General features: G+C 50.2%; 1 protein-coding gene across 1 annotated transcript in view; it reads right to left on the reverse strand.

Annotated features, from left to right (window-relative positions):
* Positions 1-19,840, reverse strand: part of PAK7 (p21 protein (Cdc42/Rac)-activated kinase 7) — a 79,270-nt gene extending 59,430 nt beyond the window's left edge. The window contains exon 1 of the mRNA XM_015427242.1: positions 19,634-19,840. Coding sequence (XP_015282728.1) covers positions 19,634-19,837 — 204 coding nt within the window. The 5' untranslated portion in view covers positions 19,838-19,840. The remainder of the gene's footprint in view (positions 1-19,633) is intronic.
* Positions 19,841-20,357: the final 517 nt, after the last annotated feature.

Below are 20,357 nucleotides of genomic sequence, written 5' to 3' on the forward strand. Positions count from 1 at the left end.
TTCCCCCCACGGTGCTGTTAGTGGCTCTGGGGAGGAAAGGGTTTGAGGGAGAGGCTCCAAATTTTCAGGGTAGCTTTGGGAGCCTCTCCCCACATAAACCCCCACCACTGAGCCACTGAGCATTGGGTTACATATTTTTTGTTTTAAAAAACCCATTTGCCTTGGAAGCACATAAGCTTCAACGCCCTGATCATTCACATTTCCCAGTAAATGGGAAATGCTGTTAAAAAAAAGACAAAGATGATCTGACTCCAATGGTAACGAGAGAAAGACGTTTTACTTGCAAAAACAGAAGCACATCTTACATGACACATTCATGTAGGTACATTTAACTGATCATGAATAATAATAATAATAATAATAATAATAATAATAACAATAATAATAATAATAATAATAACACGTGTCAGAGCTTGTGACTGACCCAAGGTCACATCAGCAGGTGCAAGTGGAGGAGTGGGGAATAGATTAACTTCAAAAAGGTTAACTTGCTACAGGTCCAAGCCCGGGTAAGAGAGAGAAGAAGAGGATAGGTCCTACATAAGACGAAACACAGAAAGCCAGCAGTGGCCACAGAAGCTCAGCATCTAACCAATGGGGGGGGCAACTACCAAGTGTACCCACATAAGAGAATTCTCCTAACCCTTTTCCTCCTCGATCCTCTTGCATGCTGAGTTACAATATACAACAAAGTTAAAGTGCTTTGGAAACTACATGGACTTTCTGTAGCAGCCGCAGTATGGCAATTCGGTCTCCTGTTCTAAGAAAACAAATGGGGCTTGCAATAAGAAGGAGGAGGAGGAGGAGGAGGAGATTGGATATATACCCCACCCTTCACTACCCGAAGGGGTCTCAGAGCAGCTTACAATTTCCTTTCCCTTCCCCTCCACACAACAGACATCCTGCGAGGGAGGTGGGGCTGAGAGACCTCTTTTGAGAACTGCCCTTGAGAGAACAGCTCTGAAAGAACTGTGACTGACCCAAAGTCACTCCAGCAGCTGCATGGGGAGGAGGAGTGGGGAATCACAGAATCATAGAATGTTAGAGTTGGAAGGGACCCGGTTCTCCCAGATTGGAATCTGGCACTCTTAACCACTGCACCAAACTGGTTCTTTTGGGAATGTCTAACATGACTCTTTGGATTCCAATTTTTGTGTCTGCTTATTAAGATCTCTGGTCACCCACACAATGGATTCTGGTCCATGGAAGCTTCTGCCACAGTGAAGTCTGAGAGGTGCTATAAGTCCTGGTGTCACATATCCTGCAGTACCATCCCAGGCAGAGTTACACCCTCCTAAATCCATCTAAATCAAGCCCTGGAAAGATGCACTGTACTTTATATGGCACTGTTAGTTCTTCTGTAGGATTATTTGTGGCCACTGGGTGGTGCACTAAAACCATTCTTACACGGCTTTTTGTTGTTGTTGTTCAGTCGCACAGTCGAATCCGACTATTCGTGACCCCATGGACCACATCACGCCAGGCCCTCCTGTCTTCCGCCGTCCTCTGAAGCTTGCTCAATTTCATGTTCGTTGTATCTATGACACTGTCTAACCATCTCATCCTTTGCCACCCCTTCTTCTTTGACCTTCAATCTTTCCCAGCATCAGGGTCTTCTCCAGTGAATGGTCCCTTCTCATTGGGTGGCCAAAGTATTTGAGCTTCAGTTTCATTATCTGGCCTTCCAGGGAACAGTCAGGGTTGATTTCTTTTAGGATTGACTGATTTGATCTCCTTGCAGTCCAAGGGACTCTCAAGAGTCTTCCTCAGCACCATAATTCAAAAGAATCTATTCTTCGGCACTCGGCCTTCCTTATAGTCCAACTCTCACAGCCATACATGACTACTGGGAATACCATTGCTTTGACCATGCGGACTTTTGTTGGCAGGGTGATGTCTCTACTTTTTATCATGCTGTTTAGGTTCGCCATCACTTTCCTCCCAAGGAGCAGGCGTCTTTTAATTTCATGACTACTGTCACAGTCTGCAGTGATCTGGGATCCCAGGATCCCAGACCAGTTCTCCCACCAAAATCCTCAGCTGGATCCTCTCCGCTGAAAGCAAATAAAAAACCACTCACCCTTCTGTCTCCTGCTCCTGTTCCTGCTCAGAGCTCAGCTGGGTCTCCTCTGCCTCTGGCCAGGTGTTTCCTTAAATAGAGGCCTCCCCCAGCAGAGTGCTGGCAGCAGCTATTCAAATGCACCCAGGCACTCAATCACATGCAAAACAATGCCCCTTCCTTTTCCTCTCAATTGCAGTCAATCACAGTCAAACAATGCCCTTTCCTCTCTCAAGCAGCCAGGAATCTGCAAAAACTCCAAGCGCTTCCACACACTCCCAGACCAGTTCTCCCACCAAAATCCTCAGCTGGATCCTCTCCGCTGAAAGCAAATAAAAAACCACTCACCCTTCTGTCTCCTGCTCCTGTTCCTGCTCAGAGCTCAGCTGGGTCTCCAGTGAATGGTCCCTTCTCATTGGGTGGCCAAAGTATTTGAGCTTCAGTTTCATTATCTGGCCTTCCAGGGAACAGTCAGGGTTGATTTCTTTTAGGATTGACTGATTTGATCTCCTTGCAGTCCAAGGGACTCTCAAGAGTCTTCTCCAGCACCATAGTTCAAAAGAATCTATTAAGCGCAAACATCCAAAGCACCTGCTTGCTGCATCTTCATTGGGACAGAAGTTTCTACTGGAACAGAGAGTCGGTACTAGCAGCATTTGGGCCTAAAACATGGTTCTGTCCAACTTGCAGACAGCCTCACTGAAATCCATGGCATTTCTGCTGAAGCTGTTGTGCCTGTTCAGTTAAGAAGCGCACTACCAGCTTTGAACGCTTCAGTCCACCCTGTTGCCCTTGTGATCTTTAAATCCCCTAGCACCCAGTCCATAATCTAATCTAAATCCACGATTTTATTGCCCAAAGGTGACCCATCACACTTCTGTTCACTGCTGGCAATTTGAAGGGAAGTAGAAAGTGAAACAGAATGACTCCCCCACCCCTGCCCCTGAAAAACAATGCTCAACAAAAAGTGCAGAAAAACTGCTTGGTAGAGATGGAGCTTCAAGACTACTAGGCCCATGATGCAGTATAATGCAGAAAAACTGCTTACATATGGAGCTTCAAGACTACTAGGCCCATGATGCAGCGTAGTGCAAAAAAACTCTTGGTCAGTATGAAGCTTCAAGTCTGCTAGGCCCATGATGCAGTGTGACATTGCAGAAGTCAACTGCGGGGCTTTCTTGTAACATTTTCACAGCCTACTGATTTGCACAATTTGAATGGCATACTTTAATGTAATGAATACAGCACACAAACACTGTATATTTCTGTATGCATCCAGGTTATTCCCACCCCTTTCTCCATCTTATGGGGAGAAATATATATCTGTGAGTGTCACCTGTGCAGTTTTTAGATTGCAAAATTCACAGTGCCGCATGGCTACTACGGCAGACAAATTCTAGGGGTTTAGATGAAACGCAACCACTGGGAAAACGCTGAATGAAACTGGGATTTAGATTAGATCATAGATCTGGGGAGTGGAACCGGTTGAAAAGAATGTCTTTTCTGCGTTTCACACACGTTTACATTCTACCCAAGTATTTAAAAAATAAAATGAAATTACAATACATTGATAGTTACTGACATCTATCGAACACGACTCCACTAAAATTAAGCCGTGGCATCCTGAAATTTTAGGAACTCTTGCTTCTGTTTTCTTGGGGAAGATGCAGAGACAGCTTTCCAGCAACACGTCAACCGCCTCCAGGGGCCGCCACTGCTCAGTACACCCCTCTTCCCTGAGTCCCCTCGAGGGGCCAAACGACACGTGGTGTACCCCCCCCTTTTTTTGTCAAGCTGGCCCTGGAACCAATTTGCTTTCCCGATGGCCGCGCAGCAGCTGCAGGGAGAGGCATTTCCAGATGGGCCCAGGATGGCAGCCGGAGGGGAGGAGGGACTCCTGCCTCCACCCCCCCCACACACTGTTTTCCTGAGTGGAAACTGTTGGGAGAAGGAGAGGGATTTGCCCACCTTTGGAGCCATGCATGCCCAGAATCCCCCACGACCAGCTCGGAGGATAGGCCCCGACCCAACTCGACAAAAAGCATAAAATGTCATTTAGCCCAGAGAGTCAGCCATGTGGAGAGCGCAACTTCCGGGCAGCTTTTGGTGCAAGGGACTTACTTCTCTGTGCCAAGAAGTAGAGGGAACAATGTGAGGGGGAGGGGGCCACAGGTCAGGGGAAGAGTGTGCACGCTTTCGGTGCAGAAGACTCCAGGTCTGTTCTCCAGGACCAATGGTTGATGGACGTGACGAGGCTGTAGGACTGGGGAAGACCCTGGCCCTGGGGAAAGGGGGGCTGGGGGGGTCACTTCCCCTCAGAGCCGGCAGCCCTGGTCTGGATGGACAAAGAGTTGAAGAAAGATTTGGGGAGGAGGTCCATATACGGTTCATCAGTGGCTATTAGCCACAAGGTATAGATAGGGGCTCTGGGGCAAGTGATGCTCTGTCTTCTTGGTGCTTGGGGGGGGGGTCAACATTGGGAGGGCTTCTAATGTCCTGGCCCCACTGGTGGACCTCCTGATGGCACCTGGTATTTCTGGCCACTGTGTGACACAGAGTGTTGGACTGGATGGGCCTTTGGCCTGATCCAACATTGGCGTCTCTTATGTTCTTATGGTCCCAGTCTTCTTCTTTTCATCAGTTTTCACTCATTACTTATATGGTTGAGGCTGAAGCCATCCCAAATAATCCTCTTTATAGACAGATCTATTTTTGAAATGAATCTAACTTATAACAACTCATGCTCCTTAGACCTAGTAATTTAAATCACCAGAATCACGCTCCTAATTATTTTTGGAACAAAGTTTAAAAACTAGTAAACTAGATCTAATTCTGGATGATTTTAGTATTGTTAATACTGTTGTACTGTTTATGTATACTTCTTTTTGGGGTTAATACAGTTACATTATGTTCCGATAGTGTGTTATAATTATTTCAAAATAATGTACTTACTTTGTTATAATCCTATGCTTACGTAAAATACAAAAATACTTATATATACTATGTAAGCTATTTGACTACGAAAAGTTTAATCCTGTTGTAACTGTTCAATGCTTTTATAAAATAAAATATAAATTAAAAAACAACAACAACAAAGGGTTGGACTCCGTTCTTTTTGGTTTGTTTTTGGCGAGTGTGTGTGTGTGTTCCTGGAAGTCATGGTTGACCTCTGGCGACCCCTAGTGGGGCTTGGACGTTTCAGAGAGGTGGCTTGCCATTGCCTGCCTCTGCGTCTCAGCCTTGGTATTCCTTGGAGGTCTCCCTTCCAAGTCCTTGCTGGGGTCGGCCCTGCTTCGCTTCCGAGATCTGACTGGCTTGGGCTACCTGGGTCAGGACGCAGAGCCATGCGTTCTTGTGAGCACAGGTGTTTGTCAAGCGCCAGGGCGTGGGTTTTTTGTTTTTTTTTTTAAAGAGAGGTGCCAGAACTCTCAAGAGGGAAACGATGTTTTCAATCTGTATGCTGCAAACGCATGAACTTCCAAACATTTTTAAAAGAATTTTGTTGAAGAGGTTCCGGAACCCCGTTCTGGTGTGTTCCCCCAGGAAAAAAAGCCCCGTCAAGCGCCCTGCATATTGAAAGATAAAGGCCCTCTGAAGCTAACCAGCACGGCGGGCTTCACCACGGAGCACGGATCCCTACTCACCGTGGAATGCGCGCGTGCGAAGGTGGCCCCACAACACAAGTGGGCGCACTGGGAGTTGCTGTGTGGCCAGGGAGCCCCGGATCGGTTGCTGTGAACCATCACAGGCGCCATACCCAAAACCACATCCATCAGCTTTCCGCGTCAAGGAGAACTGCCTGAACAGTTCATTTGGAATCCAGGGTTCCTGCCTCGCTGGTTGTTAGGGTTACCAACCCCCCGGCAGAAGCTGGAGAGCTCCCAGAATTCTACCTGATCTCCTGAGGACAGAGATCCGCTCCCCTGGAGAAAATGGCGGACTCCTCGGCGTTACGCCCGGCTGGGGTGGTCCCTCCCCTCACCACTCCCCCCCCCACCAGGTCTCCAGGAATTTCCCAACCTGGGTTCGGCACCCCAATTTGCTGTAAACTGTGCCATCTCCGTTTATCAACCATTTAGCAGGTTTAGGGGTTTTAGTTAGTCCTTGAAACTAAGCAATCAGAAAACTGATCTCCAATTCTGAGCCAGCTCTTTCCTCTGGGTGTCCTTCAGGCACAGGGCATCGATTTAAATTAATTAACTCACGGCTGTTTCTCCCGTGGGGGAGGCAACGTTCCCTGGAAAAGAGCACAGGGAGACCCTCTGACCAAGCGAGGTGTGGCTCCTCATGACAAATGTACAGAAAGAATATTGGGTTTCTAAAAACCCACACAAAAAACCACCCACCCACCAAGCTTCCCATCCTCAACAATGGCTCCACACAGTCCTCAGGGCGACAATAAAAACCTTGACCGTTGTGTAGTCCAAACATCACGACCACAAGATGGCAGCAGAACTCAAGCATCCGGATCACATGGGCCCTTTTACCCACCTGAGCTACACTGTACCCGTGGGTTACACGGCTTAATTTGCCTATATTAATTCTCTGTGCCACAAAACTGGGACATAGAATAGATGTGATTGAAGCGATGCCGCTTTTTTTTTGCCGGGGGGGTGGGGGAGAAGACTCTCCCGGTGCTGTCGGTGTGAATTGAATCCCCCACCCAGGGCCATTATCCTAAATTTAAATGGACCTCCAGAACCGCTTTCTGTCCCACTGGGGCATATCTGTAGGATGCCTCTATGGGGCCTGAATATTCCCCAACAAGACAAACATCAACTCTGGGGGAGGCCAGGAAAATGGTGCGCAGGCAGAGGATGAACGAGAACACATGAAGTTGAGTCAGACTGTAGGTCTATCAGGGGCAGTGTTGTCTGCTCTACACAGAGCCATGCACTCGTTTTCAAGTGCTCCAGAGCTCTTCCTCAGGATCAATGTTAAACCCCCACACACACAAAAGAGAGGGGTGGAATAGAAGATACTCCAGACCATGGTGGATGCTCCTTCGCTGGATGTTTTCAAGCAGAGGAGGCTGGACAGCCATCTTCCGGGTATGTTGTAGGGCTCTCTTTCGGCTCTGCTCCTGCAGGGTGCAGGGGGTTGGACTAGATGACCTGCAAGGTCCCTTCCAACTCTCACATTCTATGATTCTATGACCATCATTTTAAGGGCCTTCTCTCACCAGAAACAAACCACCAGGAGCAGACGGGATATCAACAGAGCTCTTCCAAGCCACAGAAATGGAGTCCATCGAAATCTTAACAAGCTTGCGCCAACCAATATGGAAAACAAAACGGTGGCCCACAGACTGGAAATGCTCAATTTACATCTCAATTCCAAGAAAAAGAAAAGAAAAAGGAAGCGTCAAAGACTGCAGCAACTATCGGACCATCACATTAATTTCTCACACGAGTAAAGTGACACTCCAGACCTTACAACCTGACAGGGACCTGTTTCTGTCTATGGGACAATTTGAGATATGCAAATGACACCGCACCACTGGCAGAAAACAGTGAAGACCTGAAAGGGTTCCTGGTGGAGGTTAAAGCAGACAGGGCCGAGGGAGGGCTACAGCCGAACATCGAGGAGACAAGAGCCCTGACTGCTGGGGGGATTTGCACAACTTCAAGGCTGACAATGAAGAAACTGGAACTGTTCATGTTTTTCTATTCCTGGGCTCCATCATCGACCAAAAGGGAGACTGCAACCGAGAAGAAGCTGAAAGGAGACGGAGACTGTCAAGGGCAGCCAGGAAGAAGCGAGAAAAGATTCGGCTCCCTCTAAGCTGTGGAGTCTCGTGAGCAGAAATTCTACTCTGTGAGCTGCTGGCATTAAAGTTGTGAGTGAGCGATTCGGCTGCTGCATAAATTAGTTTGCTCTGGAGCCCTCCTCCCTGAGCGGAGACAGAAATGTGTGAGCCGGAGGCTAAAAAACGGTGAGCTAACTCACACTCACTCAGCTTAGAGGGAACACTGGTCGCTGGTGACCGAGATCAAGTTATTTCATGCCGCAGGGCTCCCCATGATGATGCGTGTGAAAGCTGGTCAGTGGTGGTCTCGGAGGAGAGTTTCACAGATGCTGCAGACCGCCCAAAATAAGTGGGCTGCAGATCAAATTGGGCCAGACCTCTCCCTAGAAGTGGAAATGGCTGAACTGAGAGTGTTGTACTTTGGGCACATTCTGAGAAGACGAGAGTCTCTGGAAAAGACGATCATGCCGGGGAAAGTGGGAGGCCGCAGGGAAAAGAGGGAGACCCACCATGAGACGGATGGACTCAATCAGGGAAGCCACGAGGGCCCTCCGTTGGCAAGGCCGGAGCAAGACTGTTGACGACAGGATGCTCTGGAGGTTGTTAATTCAGAGAAGAAGAGATTGGATTTATACCCCATGGCCCTTCACTACCCAAGGGAGTCTCAGAGTGGCTCATAATATCCTTTCCTTCCCCTCCCCACAACAGACACACACCCTGTGAGGCTGGTGGGGCTGAGAGAGCTCTGACAGGAACGGCTCTTTTTCAAGGACAGCGCTTGTCAGAACTATGGCTTGTCCAAGGTCATCCAGCCAGGTGCAAGTGGAGGAGGAGTGGGGAATCAAACCCGGTTCTCCCAGATTAGAGTGCGCACTTCACCACTACACAAAAGAAGAAGAAGAAAAAGGAGGAGGAGGAGATTGGATTTCTACCCCACCCTTCATTACCCGAAGGAGTCTCAGAGCGGCTTACAAACTCCTTTTCCCTCCCCCTCCCCACAGCAGACACCCTGCGATAGAGGTGGGCCCGAGAGAGCTCTGACAGAAACGGCTCTTTTTCAAGGACAGCTCTTATCAGAACTACGGCTTGCCCAAGGTCATCCAGCCAGGTGCAAGTGGAGGAGGAGTGGGGAATCAAACCCGGTTCTCCCAGATTAGAGTCCGCACACTTAACCACGGCACCAAGCCGGCTCTCATGGAGTCCAAAGCGACTGGATGGCACGGAACAACCCCCCCCCCCAACAGGGCCAGCTCAAGTCCAGCAGTGACCCATCGGTGCCTTTGACGCAAGGCTGACTAAAGCTCCTCTGGAAGGGGAAAGAAGGGGGGGGGCAGTATTTCTCCGATGGGGTCACAGAAGGCCGGCACAGTCTTCCTTTCCCACCACCAGGGAGGGCACCCAGCAGGAGGCTGTGGAACGGCTGCTCTGGCATGATGTCATTTCCGGGGTGACCCTGGAAGGGGCGTCAGGGCGACCGCGAAACGTTCCAGGATTCACCAGAGGTGCCGCTGAGCAAAGCCTTGGAAGCCTTTGTCCTCCTGTCCAGAGAGCGTTCTGCCAACTTTAGAGGAAGAGCCGCTGGGGATGGAAGGAGTTTCCTTCGGCAGGGATCGAGACGTTGGCTTGGCCCCACAGGAAAACACTACCGGAAGGGAGGCCGGTTCCCTGCTACCACGGCAAACCTCTCCTCCTCCGCGATAAAACTGCTCGTTTAAAAAGGTACAAGGGGTAAAAAGCAAGAGAAGGTAAAAGAAGGATACTCAAGCCTGAGTTGTATTTGCTCTCTGCAAACAAATTGTATACCTTGACAAAAGCTACGTCAAAAATCACCACTAGCTGAGCAAACGCTGCTAATACTTCTATGCTGCTTAATTTTTTGACATCGTTCAACAGAACAAGTAGCTCATAGTTCACCAGTGCTGCACAGAGAAAGAGAAGCGAGACTGAATTTCGAGGCAAAAGAGACTCAAAAGGCTTTAAACAGTTTTAGGAATCATTACGGTGACTGGGTGGGAATGGGAAACGGTGGGCGTTCATTCTTGCGTTAAGTGCAGGTTACACCATTTAGCACTTTATGTCCGGACATCACTGCTGTTTTGCAGTGCCCTCCTAGACAGAGCTACTCTCTTACAAGGCCACTGACCTCCACAGAAGGGGGTAACGCTGCAGTGTTAATAAATCGTGGGAGCAATCTTGAGCAGGTCTACTCGGAGGTAAGTCCCACGTTATTCAATGGGGCTTACCCCCAGAAAAGTATACTTACGGCCGTAGCTTTGCAAGGCCACAGATCTGAAAGGGTATACTGGTACGACGGCAAAGGGTCTTCAAGAAGGGCTGGGGGAGATGGGGTTGCCATCCGCCAGGCGGGGCCTGGAGACCTATTAGAATTAACAACTGGTCTCCAGAGGACCAGGATCGGTTCCCCCTGGAGAAAATGGCTGTGTTGGAGGGTGGGCTCTGTGGCTCTGTGCCCCACTGAGGGCCTCTCTCTCTCTCTCTGTCTCCAAACTCTGCCCTCCCCAGGCTCCATCTCCAACATCTCCAGGAATCTCCTGACCGGGAGTTGGCAACCCTAGAGGAAGCAGATTCCCTGCCGCTGGAGGGGAGGGTGCAGGGGAGGCCGCCTTCCTAGCAACCAGCTCTTTTGCATGGCCTCCGCCTAAGGGGGAAACGACTCTCTCCGGGTGGGTGTAGAGCAATGCTCCCTCTAATCTGTGGAGTCCTGTGAGCAAAAATTCAACTTTGTGAGCTCCTGGCATTAAAGTTGTGAGCGAGCGATTCGGCTACTGCATGAATTAGTTTGCTCTGGAGCCCCATCCTTTCCTGAGTGAAGAAAAAAATGTGTGAGCCGGAGGCTAAAAAACTGTGAGCTAGCTCACACTAACTCAGCTTAGAGGGAACACTGGTGTGGAGTCCCGAGTTCCCCTGTGGTGCCCCAGAGTGGCCCGGATCTTCCAGCGCACACTCTTTTCCTCCAATTACCCTACGTAGGGCAAAGCAAGATTCATCGAGGGCCCCGATCTTACGGTTGCTCACGAGGAAGTAAACCTTCTCAGATCTTTCTCCATTTATACGCTCAGCTCGTCTGTTCTGTTATGAGCCCCTTTGCATTCTGTGTACGTGTCTGAACAGCAATCCTGATGAAGAATTCTGGAGAACTCAAAAGCTTGGTGCAGGGGTTAAGAGCGGTGGACCCTAATCTGGAGAACCGGGTCCTGTGCCCCACTCCTCCTCCACATGCGGCCAGCTGGGTGACCTTGGGTCGGTTACAAGTTCTCTCAGAGCGATTCTCTCAAGAGCAGTTCCCAAAAGAGCTCTCTCAGCCCCACCTACCTCACAGGGTGTCTGGTGTGGGGAGTGGAAGGGAAGGAGATTGTAAGCCACTCTGAGACTCCTTCGGGTAGTGAAGGGCGGGGTATAAAAGCAACTCCTCTTCTTCTACAGAAAATATTACATGACTTCTGTTTTTAGATTTACTCTCTCTGTGTGTTTGTGAAGTGCCGCCAAGTTGCTTCTGACTTATAGCGATCCTGTGAATTCATGACCTCCAAAATGTCCTCCTGTCCTCAACAGCCTCCTTTGGGTCTTCTTGCCAGTGGAGGAGGGCCTCTGTGCCTCCCTTGACCGAGTCCGTCCGTCTCCTGCCGGCCCTTCCACTTTCCCCGCTGCCTCACTTTCCCCGCTGCCTCCAGCTTTCCCAGAGACTCTTGTCTTCTCAAAAAGTGGCCAAAGCACGACAGCCTCTGTCTGAGTCCAGTCAGGCACCTTGAAGACCAATGAAATTCAATTCTGAGCATACATCTTTATGTGCACTGAACTGTGCCTGCACGCGAAATCTTGTGCCGTGAATAAAACTTTGTGGGTCTTCCAGGTGCCCGACTGGACTCCACCTTCCTTCTGTTGCTTCAGACCAACACGGCCGACCCACCTGGATCCAGCCTCAGTTCAGTCACTTTAGCTTCTAGGGCCAGTCAAATAGTCTATTGTATAAATTACAAGCTGAGAAGCCACAAAATACAGGGATAAATAAAACCATAAAACTAGAATATACACATTTCTGATTAAAACAGATTAAAACGTTAACAGACTGCATTTTCAAGAAACTGCTCTCAACAATACCCTCTCAGACCTTAACTTCTCTGCTGCAAACACAAACAGAGAGACTCGGTGGGATACACAGGCACCATTAACAGATAGCAAGAATACAACCTACCAGATAGCAGGAATACAAACAAACTGGAGAGCCAGTTTGAAGTAGTGGTTAGGAACGCGGACTCTAATCTGGGCGAACCGGGTTTGATCCCCCACTCCTCCTCCACAGGCAGGTGCTGGCATGACCTTGCGCCAGTCACAAGTTCCCTCACAACTGTTCTCTCAAGGGCAGTTCTCTCAGAGCTCTCTCAGCCCCACCCACCTCAAGGGGTGTCTGTTGTGGGGAGGTGTGACGGGACTGAAAATCTGGGACCAGCAGAATGTTGAGATAGATCCCTCCTGAGTCACACCCCCCAGTCCATCGAGGCCAGCGCGGTCTACTTGGACTGGTGGCAGCTCTCCAAGGTCTCGGGCAAAGAGGTCTCCCACATCACCTGCTGTCTGTTCCGTTTCTAAGTGGAGATGCCGCCGGGGATGGAACCAGGGACCTTCTGCAGGTCAAAAGCTCTGCCACACTGAGCCGCAGCCTCTCCCCACGCTGTTTGGGAGACCAGGTCTTGCCTGACTCGGCCACTGCTGCCCTTTATCATTCAGAGTTGTACTGAACGGTGTTAAGAAGCTTTAGATCTGACAACACTCGTTTGTTTTGTGTTCGGGAAACCCCCAGCAGGTCATGTCAGTGTGTGACCCGGGACCCTCCTTAAGAGCAGTGCGTGGGTGGGTGGGTTTTTTTTGGGGGGGGATTCAGCCCCAGAGTGCTGTGGCAGGGGGGGCTGCATCGTTCCCTCTTTCCCGCCTCCAGCACTTCAGCTAGCAAAAGAGGGCTGAGAAGAGATCCGTCACTGGGGTTGCCAGCTCCAGGTTGGGGAATTCCTGGAGATTTGGGGGGAGTGGGGCCGGAGTGGGGCGGGGTCTGTGGAGGGGAGGGGCTTCAGGGGTGTGTGATGCCGCGGAGCCCACGTTCCTAAGCAGCCATTTTATCGGGGGGGGGGGCTGATCCCTGCCGCCTGGAGACCAGCTGTCACCCCGGGATGTCTCCAGCCCCCACCTGGAGGTTGGTATCCAAAGGAGAGCTCGCGGGAGGAGGTGGAAATCCAAACACAAACGCGCCTTGTATAACTTACAAACAGAAGACGTTTTGGGATTACTTCTGTTCGTAAGTTATACATGGAGCGTTTGTGTTTGGATACAACCACCCGGGCTGTTTGCCTCTCTGCGATGCCCATTGTCCCAGCTGGCTTTTCAGGCACTGGCCAACCAGACCCGTGGAGATACAGGCTGCACAAGAAGTGTTTGTTCCCTTTCACAGCACAGGCTCTTACCGTTCTTCCTGCCTCTCCTGCCCCCTTCCCTTCTTCCCTTCACTGGGACAGTGACAAGATTGCTCTACGCCATCCAATTCATTGCACATATCTGAAGTTACTGTTTTACGTCCTTTTAACTGTATTTTAAAGTCTTTATTATATGCTGTCATCAGCATTCCCCCCACGATAGTGGGGGAGAGCGGAATAGAAACCAAGAGAATAAGCAAGCAAACAAACTTTAAAGTTGTTTTAAGGCTCTCCTTGTTCTGGATGTCTATCTACTGACCCATAAATATTACAACCATCACTGCAACCAAACCCGGTTCTCCCAGATTAGAGTCCGCGCCCTTAACCACGACACCAAACTCGCTTAAACTGCAAGATAGGATGGGGTCAGGTAGAGAGGAACTGAGTGAGAGACAGAGAGAGCATGGCCGATCCTGCTCTTTTTATACACTGTATAGCGGTGGTGGGGGGGGAGAGCCCGTGAGCAGGAGAGAGGGGCAAAGCTGCTGAGGTGAACTCCCTTCTCCTGCAACGTGTCGGAGGCCGTGCTGGCTGGCAGCTCACTGGCTCGAAATCAAGCGCTGGAGCACCCTCTCACCCTCCCCAGCCAGGCCCAAGGGCACCGGGGCCTGACACCAAGCTGTTAATAGAAGAGCTTCATCTTCTTCGCTGCTTGCATGGTCTGCCTCCAGCCCGCTTCCCGGGTATCATTTTAGGCTGCGGAAGGTGCTTTTACATCTGGCTCGGTTCGAAAACTGATGATGCTTCCGCTGCCCTTGCCAATGATTTGTTTGGAATGTCTTTACTGTGGGAGCAACCCAGGGTGGGTCGCTGGAGGAGGCAGCATTGGCCTTTGCTAGCTAAGTGACAGTTAACGGAAACCATGGCAGGAGCCAAGAGGAGAATCAATACTGTGACTCCTCATGCAACATGGAGGAGGAAAAAAGAAAACGAGAAAACCAAAACGTGTCTCATAATTAGAGGCTGAATTGTAGCGATAAAAACCACTCAGCAGAGAAAAGCTACTCGTAACCTGCAAGCGGACGTACGGCAAACACAACATGACCCAAATCAGACTTCCTGGCTTTCAGCGCCGCCTGCTCAATCTGCTGCACTGACTTGGATCGCTGTTCCATTTCTTTCAGTCTTAAGAACCTTAGAAGAGCCCTGCTGGGTCAGACCAGTGAGGGTCCCTGTAGTCCCCCCCCCCCCCCGTCTCACACTATGGCCAACCAGTTCCTCTGGAGGGCCAGCAACGGGGCAGAGAGGCCGAGGCCTTCCCCTGAGAAGGACACCAGAAGAGCCCTGCTGGGTCAGACCAGGGAGGGTCCCTCCAGTCCAGCCTCCCGTCTCACACAGGGGCCAGCCAGTCCCTCTGGAGGGCCAGCAACAGGGCAGAGAGGCCGAGGCCTTCCCCTGAGAAGGACACCGAGGGGAGGGGCTCCAACCCCCTCATCCTCTTGCCTGCCCTCCTCTGCGCTTTCCCCAGCTCTGCCATGTCCTTTTGGAGATACGGGGACCAGAACTGTGCACGTGGTATTCCAAAGGAGGCTGCACCATTGATAGGGGTATTAACGATATCAGCTGTTTTATTCTCAATCGCTTTCTTGCATACTTTCTTACATATCTTCCCCTAAACTAAAAACCCAGACAACCAAATAAAGTACTGTTTTGTAATGTACAAATGTTGCCCTAATATCGATCTTTAGGAGGCAGCTGAAGACGCTTTGACTGTGGGCTGCATTTGCTGAAGTTTCGTAGCAGTCCTGAGTAGTGGTTTTAAATTTTGGTTTTAAGTTTTTAACGTATTTTATTCTGTGTGTTTTACTTGCATTTGTAAGCTGCCTTGAGCCCAGTAACAAAGAAAGAAGAAGAAGAAGAAGAAGAAGAAGAAGAAGAAGAAGAAGAAGAGATTGGATTTATACCCCATGGCCCTTCACTACCCAAGGGAGTCTCAGAGCGGCTTACAATCTCCTCTCCCTTCCCCTCCCCACAACAGACACCCTGTGAGGTAGGTGGGGCTGGGAGAGCTCTTGACAGAAACTGCTCTTTTCCCAAGAACAGCTCTGACAGAACTTGAACTGACCCAAGGTCATCCAGCAGGTGCGAGTGGAGGAGTGGGGAGTCAAACCCTGTTCTCCCAGACTAGAGTCCGTGCACTTAACCACTACACCAAACTGTGCATGCTTTCATAGTCGAACTGCAGACTTTTCTCACGGTATGAAACTAGAAACGGTTGTCTGCGGATCATCCAATACCAACTGAAAGGCCTGTGGTTTCATAGTCGAACTGCAGACTTTTCTCATGGTACGAAACTAGAAACGGTTGTCTGCGTGGAGAAGCTGTTGGCTGCCACTGCGGATCACATCATAAACCAAGAGTCTCCACCAGGACTCCCCTTTCAGATGCTGGGCTGGCTCAGTGGCGGAGCCTCTGCTCGGCATGCAGAAGACCCCCGATTCAGTCCTCAGCACCTCCAGTTGCACGCATCAGGTCACAATGTCCAAGCGCGGCTGCCTGCCAGAGAAGTCAATACCGATCTCGAAAAACGAACGGTCTCACTCGGCACATGGCAGCTTCGTGGGTCACTGAGTCAATGTTGCGAGTGGGGGGGGGGCACACGACCCCCCTCCCCATATGAACACATGAAGCTGGCCTTCTACTGAATCAGACCCTCAGTCCATCAAAGTCAGTCTTGTCTACTCGGACTGGCAGCCGCTCTCCTGGGTCTCAGGCAGAAAAAGGTCTTTCACAGCACCTACCTCCTGGTCCTTCTCGACTGGAGATGCTGCCGGGGATTGAACCGGGGACCTTCTGCATGCCAAGCAGAGGCTCTGCCACTGAGCCACAGCCCTTCCTGCACTTTTGTAGATCTAATAACCTCCCTCCCTTGCTCTCCCATACAACTAAGGCTGGTCACCACCAACATACAATAAAACTGTTGCGTGGCTACTGATCGGTTCCTGGTTGTCGGCTTCCACACCTTGAAATCACACAAATATTTTCCAGTTCATATAGTCCCCTGATGCCACCCTTCGGAACGGTATGAGCTCAACTAAGTTAACTAATTTCCTTTTTAAATGCTGGTAAATTACATTCATAGCACACGAGTTAATGGTTATTACTGCTCACGCCATCTAAATAAGCCTGCCTGAGCATTTAGGGTAAGTCATACATTGATTTCTGCCAGAGAGGACAGGATATATCGCCTATATGCTGTGATCCTTCATCGCTACAGCTGGGGATTTTATAGTGGCAGAAAAGATAAACTTTGAGGCATACAGGAAAAGCCAGAGTGGCTGTGTGCAGAGCCTCGACAGGTGCCAAAGTAAGTCCTGTGTAGCGTTGACACTTTTATTCACGCAAAGATCTATTTTAGGCTGTTCTAATGAAGCATTAGAATTATAATGTTGTTTTTCTCTACCAGGAATTCATGTTGTTTCTGGTTACTTCTCCATTACTTGCCTATTTGTTGCCGTTTCCTCCAAGATCAAGTGCAGCCTCAGACCGCAGATTATAAATCCTTGGGCCGTGTCACCAACGAATACGGCTGAAAGTTTTATGCGTACAAAGATCTATTCTTTTTGGCTCTTTTTTACAAAGCATTAACATTATGCGCAGCGAATGATATAAATAGTCATCCTGGCAAGCCCCACCGATCACAAGCACATTTACACGGAGGTGGGAGAGTGTGGATTTGTCTCTTCCCCACTCCTTAAGCCTCCTCGGACATCTGCAGGCACCCCACGGAATGTCTCTGCCCTCCTCCTGGCTTTGAGGAACGGCGGGTGGAAATTCAATGAGCATCAGAATGGGCAGGAGTGCTGCGCATTCCTTTCAATGGGATGCACATCTGAAGGCGCAACCAAGTGAAGATGGATCAAGATGGCCAGCCATGTTCGTCTGGAGCAGCGGAAAAGAGCAAGAGTCCAGGAGCACCTCAAAGACTGACAAAATTTGTGGCAGGGGAGGACTTTTGTGAGTCACTGCTCACTTCAGTTTAGTGCCAGTTCAGTGTAGTGGTTAAGAGTGAGGACTCTAATCTGGGAGAACCGAGTTTGATTCCCATATCCTCTACATGCAGCTGCTGGTGTGACCTTGGGTCAGTCACAAGTTCTCTCAGGGCTGTCCTCGAAAGAGCAGTTCTCTCAGAGCTCTCTCAGCCCCACTTACCTCACAGGGTGTCTGTTGTGGGGAAAGGAAGGGAAGGGGATTGTAAGGTGCTCTGAGACTCCAAGTGAAGGGTGGGACATAAATCCAATCTCCTCCTCCTCTTCTTCCTCTGATACAGCTAGAATGTGTCTTCATATCTTGGACCTAATATATTTTAACTGGGAACGGCTAGTGGCAGCATGCAATAAACTTGACTAACCTGACTACTGCTACTATATCTTGGAACTGCAATCGTTCCATTCTCCAAGATATAAGGACAGATGGACTCCCCTTCTAGCTATATCTGAAGAAGTGAGCAGTGACTCACAGAAGGTCCTCCCCTGCCCCTGATTTTGTTAGTCCTTCAGGTGCTGTTGGACTCTGGCTCTTTTCTCCTGCCCAACGAAGATGCTTCCGGTGGGATGTGCCTCCGAACGCCCACTTGCATAGCCCAGGAATCTGCTTCTTCGGCCACTACGAATTTTTCTCCCTGCTGCAAAGTCGACTGGCCAGAACTGGGGGGGAAAGGTGGTTATGGGCTGACCCTCTGTCTGTACCCACAGAACCACCATACCTCTGTCGGATCTCCTAGACCACCAAGGCACCCTTACCCAGAAGTCAGTCCTGCTGTGTTACAAAGCAGCATCGCTTAGGGTCATGCAGCTGGTGGGTTGGGGTCAGTGTCTCCTCTAAGCTGAGTGTGTGAGCCAGCTCACAGTTTTTTAGCCTCCGGCTGACACATTTTTGTCTCAGCTCAGGAAGGATGGGGCTCCAGAGCAAACTAATTTAATGCAGCAGCCAAATGGCTCGCTCACCACTTTAAAGCCAGGAGCTCACAGAGTAGAATCTTTGCTCACAGGGCTCTCCACCGCTGAGAGGGAGCCTTGGTTGGGAAGGGGCTGCTCCCTTCTCCGAGGCCCTCGGCTCTCTTTCTGGTGCCTCTCCGGAGCGCCCGCCTGCAGAACCGTCTCACGGATTTGGGCAGAGGTAGCAGGAAAGAACTGGCACATCGGCGTGGGTCCGGCTGTCCTCCAAGGAGCCTTCCCCGCCCGTGGAAGAGCCATGTGAGAAAGGCTCCCCGGGGGAACGGAGGAAAGCGCCACACTTGTGCTCAGGGGAGGGACAGAACAAGGCAGGATCCGCCCCCACGCCTCCCACAGAACAAAGGACAGCCCTTGTGGGAAAGAGGAGTTCTTTGGGGCACGGAAGCGGCCATCCTGCTAGGAAACAGCTGGCTCACGGCCAATGCTCCCTCTGAGCCAGGGGTGTCAAACATGTTGCCCGAGGGCCGGATCAGGCCCCCCCGGGGGGGGCTTCTATTAGCAGTGGAACTGGCTGTCTTCTGCTTCTTCTTCCAGCTCTGTTGCTGCTGGTGCATCATCGTAGCTTTGCAGCTTACAGATACACACCTGAACAGCACACTCAAGACTGCAACAGCACAGACATTTTGATGCAATAATTCGGAGCAAGAGGTGTCAGTTATCAGACACTGTTAAATAAACAAAATATTGCAAGAGTGCTAATGTTTGAAGCATGTTTTTATTTTAAGTAAAAAACAACCCTTTGTGTCTGTGTCCTTTATAAAGTTTAGATCTCCGCTACCTGGCATTACATTTTATGACACACATGGCTCGGCCCAACAAGGTCTCCTTTATGTCAGGTCCGGCCCTCATAACCAATGAGTTTGACACCCCTGGACTAAACACTCTAAGCCCACTAAAATCTGAGCTTACAACGGAGAAATCCTGGACAGGACTGTACTGTGACTCTCCTTTCTCCTTTAGCTACCCTTGCTGTGCCATCAATGATTAGTGGAATCTTTCTTTGCCCAGCACCAACAATGAGTAGCATTCATTCATGTTCTCATTCATTCATTCATTCATTCATTCATTCATTCATTCATTCATTCATTCATTCATTCATTCATTCATTCATTCATCTGCTGGCATTAAAGTTGTGAGCGTGCGGTTTGTCTACTACCTAAATCAGTTTGCTCTGGAGCCGTCCTTCCTGAGCTAAGATAAAAAATCTGTGAGCCGGAGGCTAAAAAACTGTGAGCTTGCTCACACTAACTCCGCTTAGAGGGAACACTGCTCGCAAAAGCTCCCTGTCCCTGGGCTTTTCTCATGACTGTGGAGGGAGAAACACCCATCGACATGGGAGGAGAGCAACAGTTGAAGGCGGGCAGCGTTACAAGAGCAGGAGAAATACCTTCATAGGAGCCAGCTGGATGGGCGTGATGCACGAAGGGTCCACCATCGGCTTCGGCCGGTTGGCCGTGTCGGCTAGCAGGCTGTGCCACTGCTGAGGTAGTCCAGTGAATTTCTGCTCCCGGTGGTCAAACCCTGTGTGCACCCTGTGCTCGAAATTCGAAGGGCTGGAGATTTCAAGCTTTTTCTTTTTCTTCCCAAACATGGTGGAAAAACCTACGGAGGGGAACAGCAATGTTGCGTTAGGAGATTCCAAGGCACTGAGGAAAAACACCGTTTGGTTGCAACAGCGACGAAAGGCCATCCCAGAACTACGTATCCCGCTCTAGATCATAAGGGCGCCAAGATTAATTTATCGGGAAGGAGAGATTTCACAGTGGGCTTTGGACTTCTGATAGCAGGCGAACAATGAATGCGGGGGGGAGCCAGCCAGACACGGGCAGCCCGAAGAAATCTTGTGACACCTTCAAGACGGAAAAGAGTTTTGTGGCGCTTCCTCAGAGGCATCTCACTGGCAGCCAAGTACAAACGGGGGTGTCCACAGGAGAGAGGCAGCTGGGGGAGGGGGGGGAATTGTCACCCAAGGAGGCCAACCCCCCCCGCCGAAGCAGGTGTCTTCCCGTTACGAGGCAGGGCACCCACAAAAACAAGACCCAGTCGAAAGACCAAACAATCTAATCAGAGTGGGAGCGGTAAAGACCCGGGCAAAGGAACCGCGGAAGGAG

Source organism: Gekko japonicus, unplaced genomic scaffold (genome assembly GCF_001447785.1).
Source record: "Gekko japonicus isolate JY-2015 unplaced genomic scaffold, Gekko_japonicus_V1.1 scaffold1258, whole genome shotgun sequence".
Classification (NCBI taxonomy): domain Eukaryota; kingdom Metazoa; phylum Chordata; class Lepidosauria; order Squamata; family Gekkonidae; genus Gekko; species Gekko japonicus.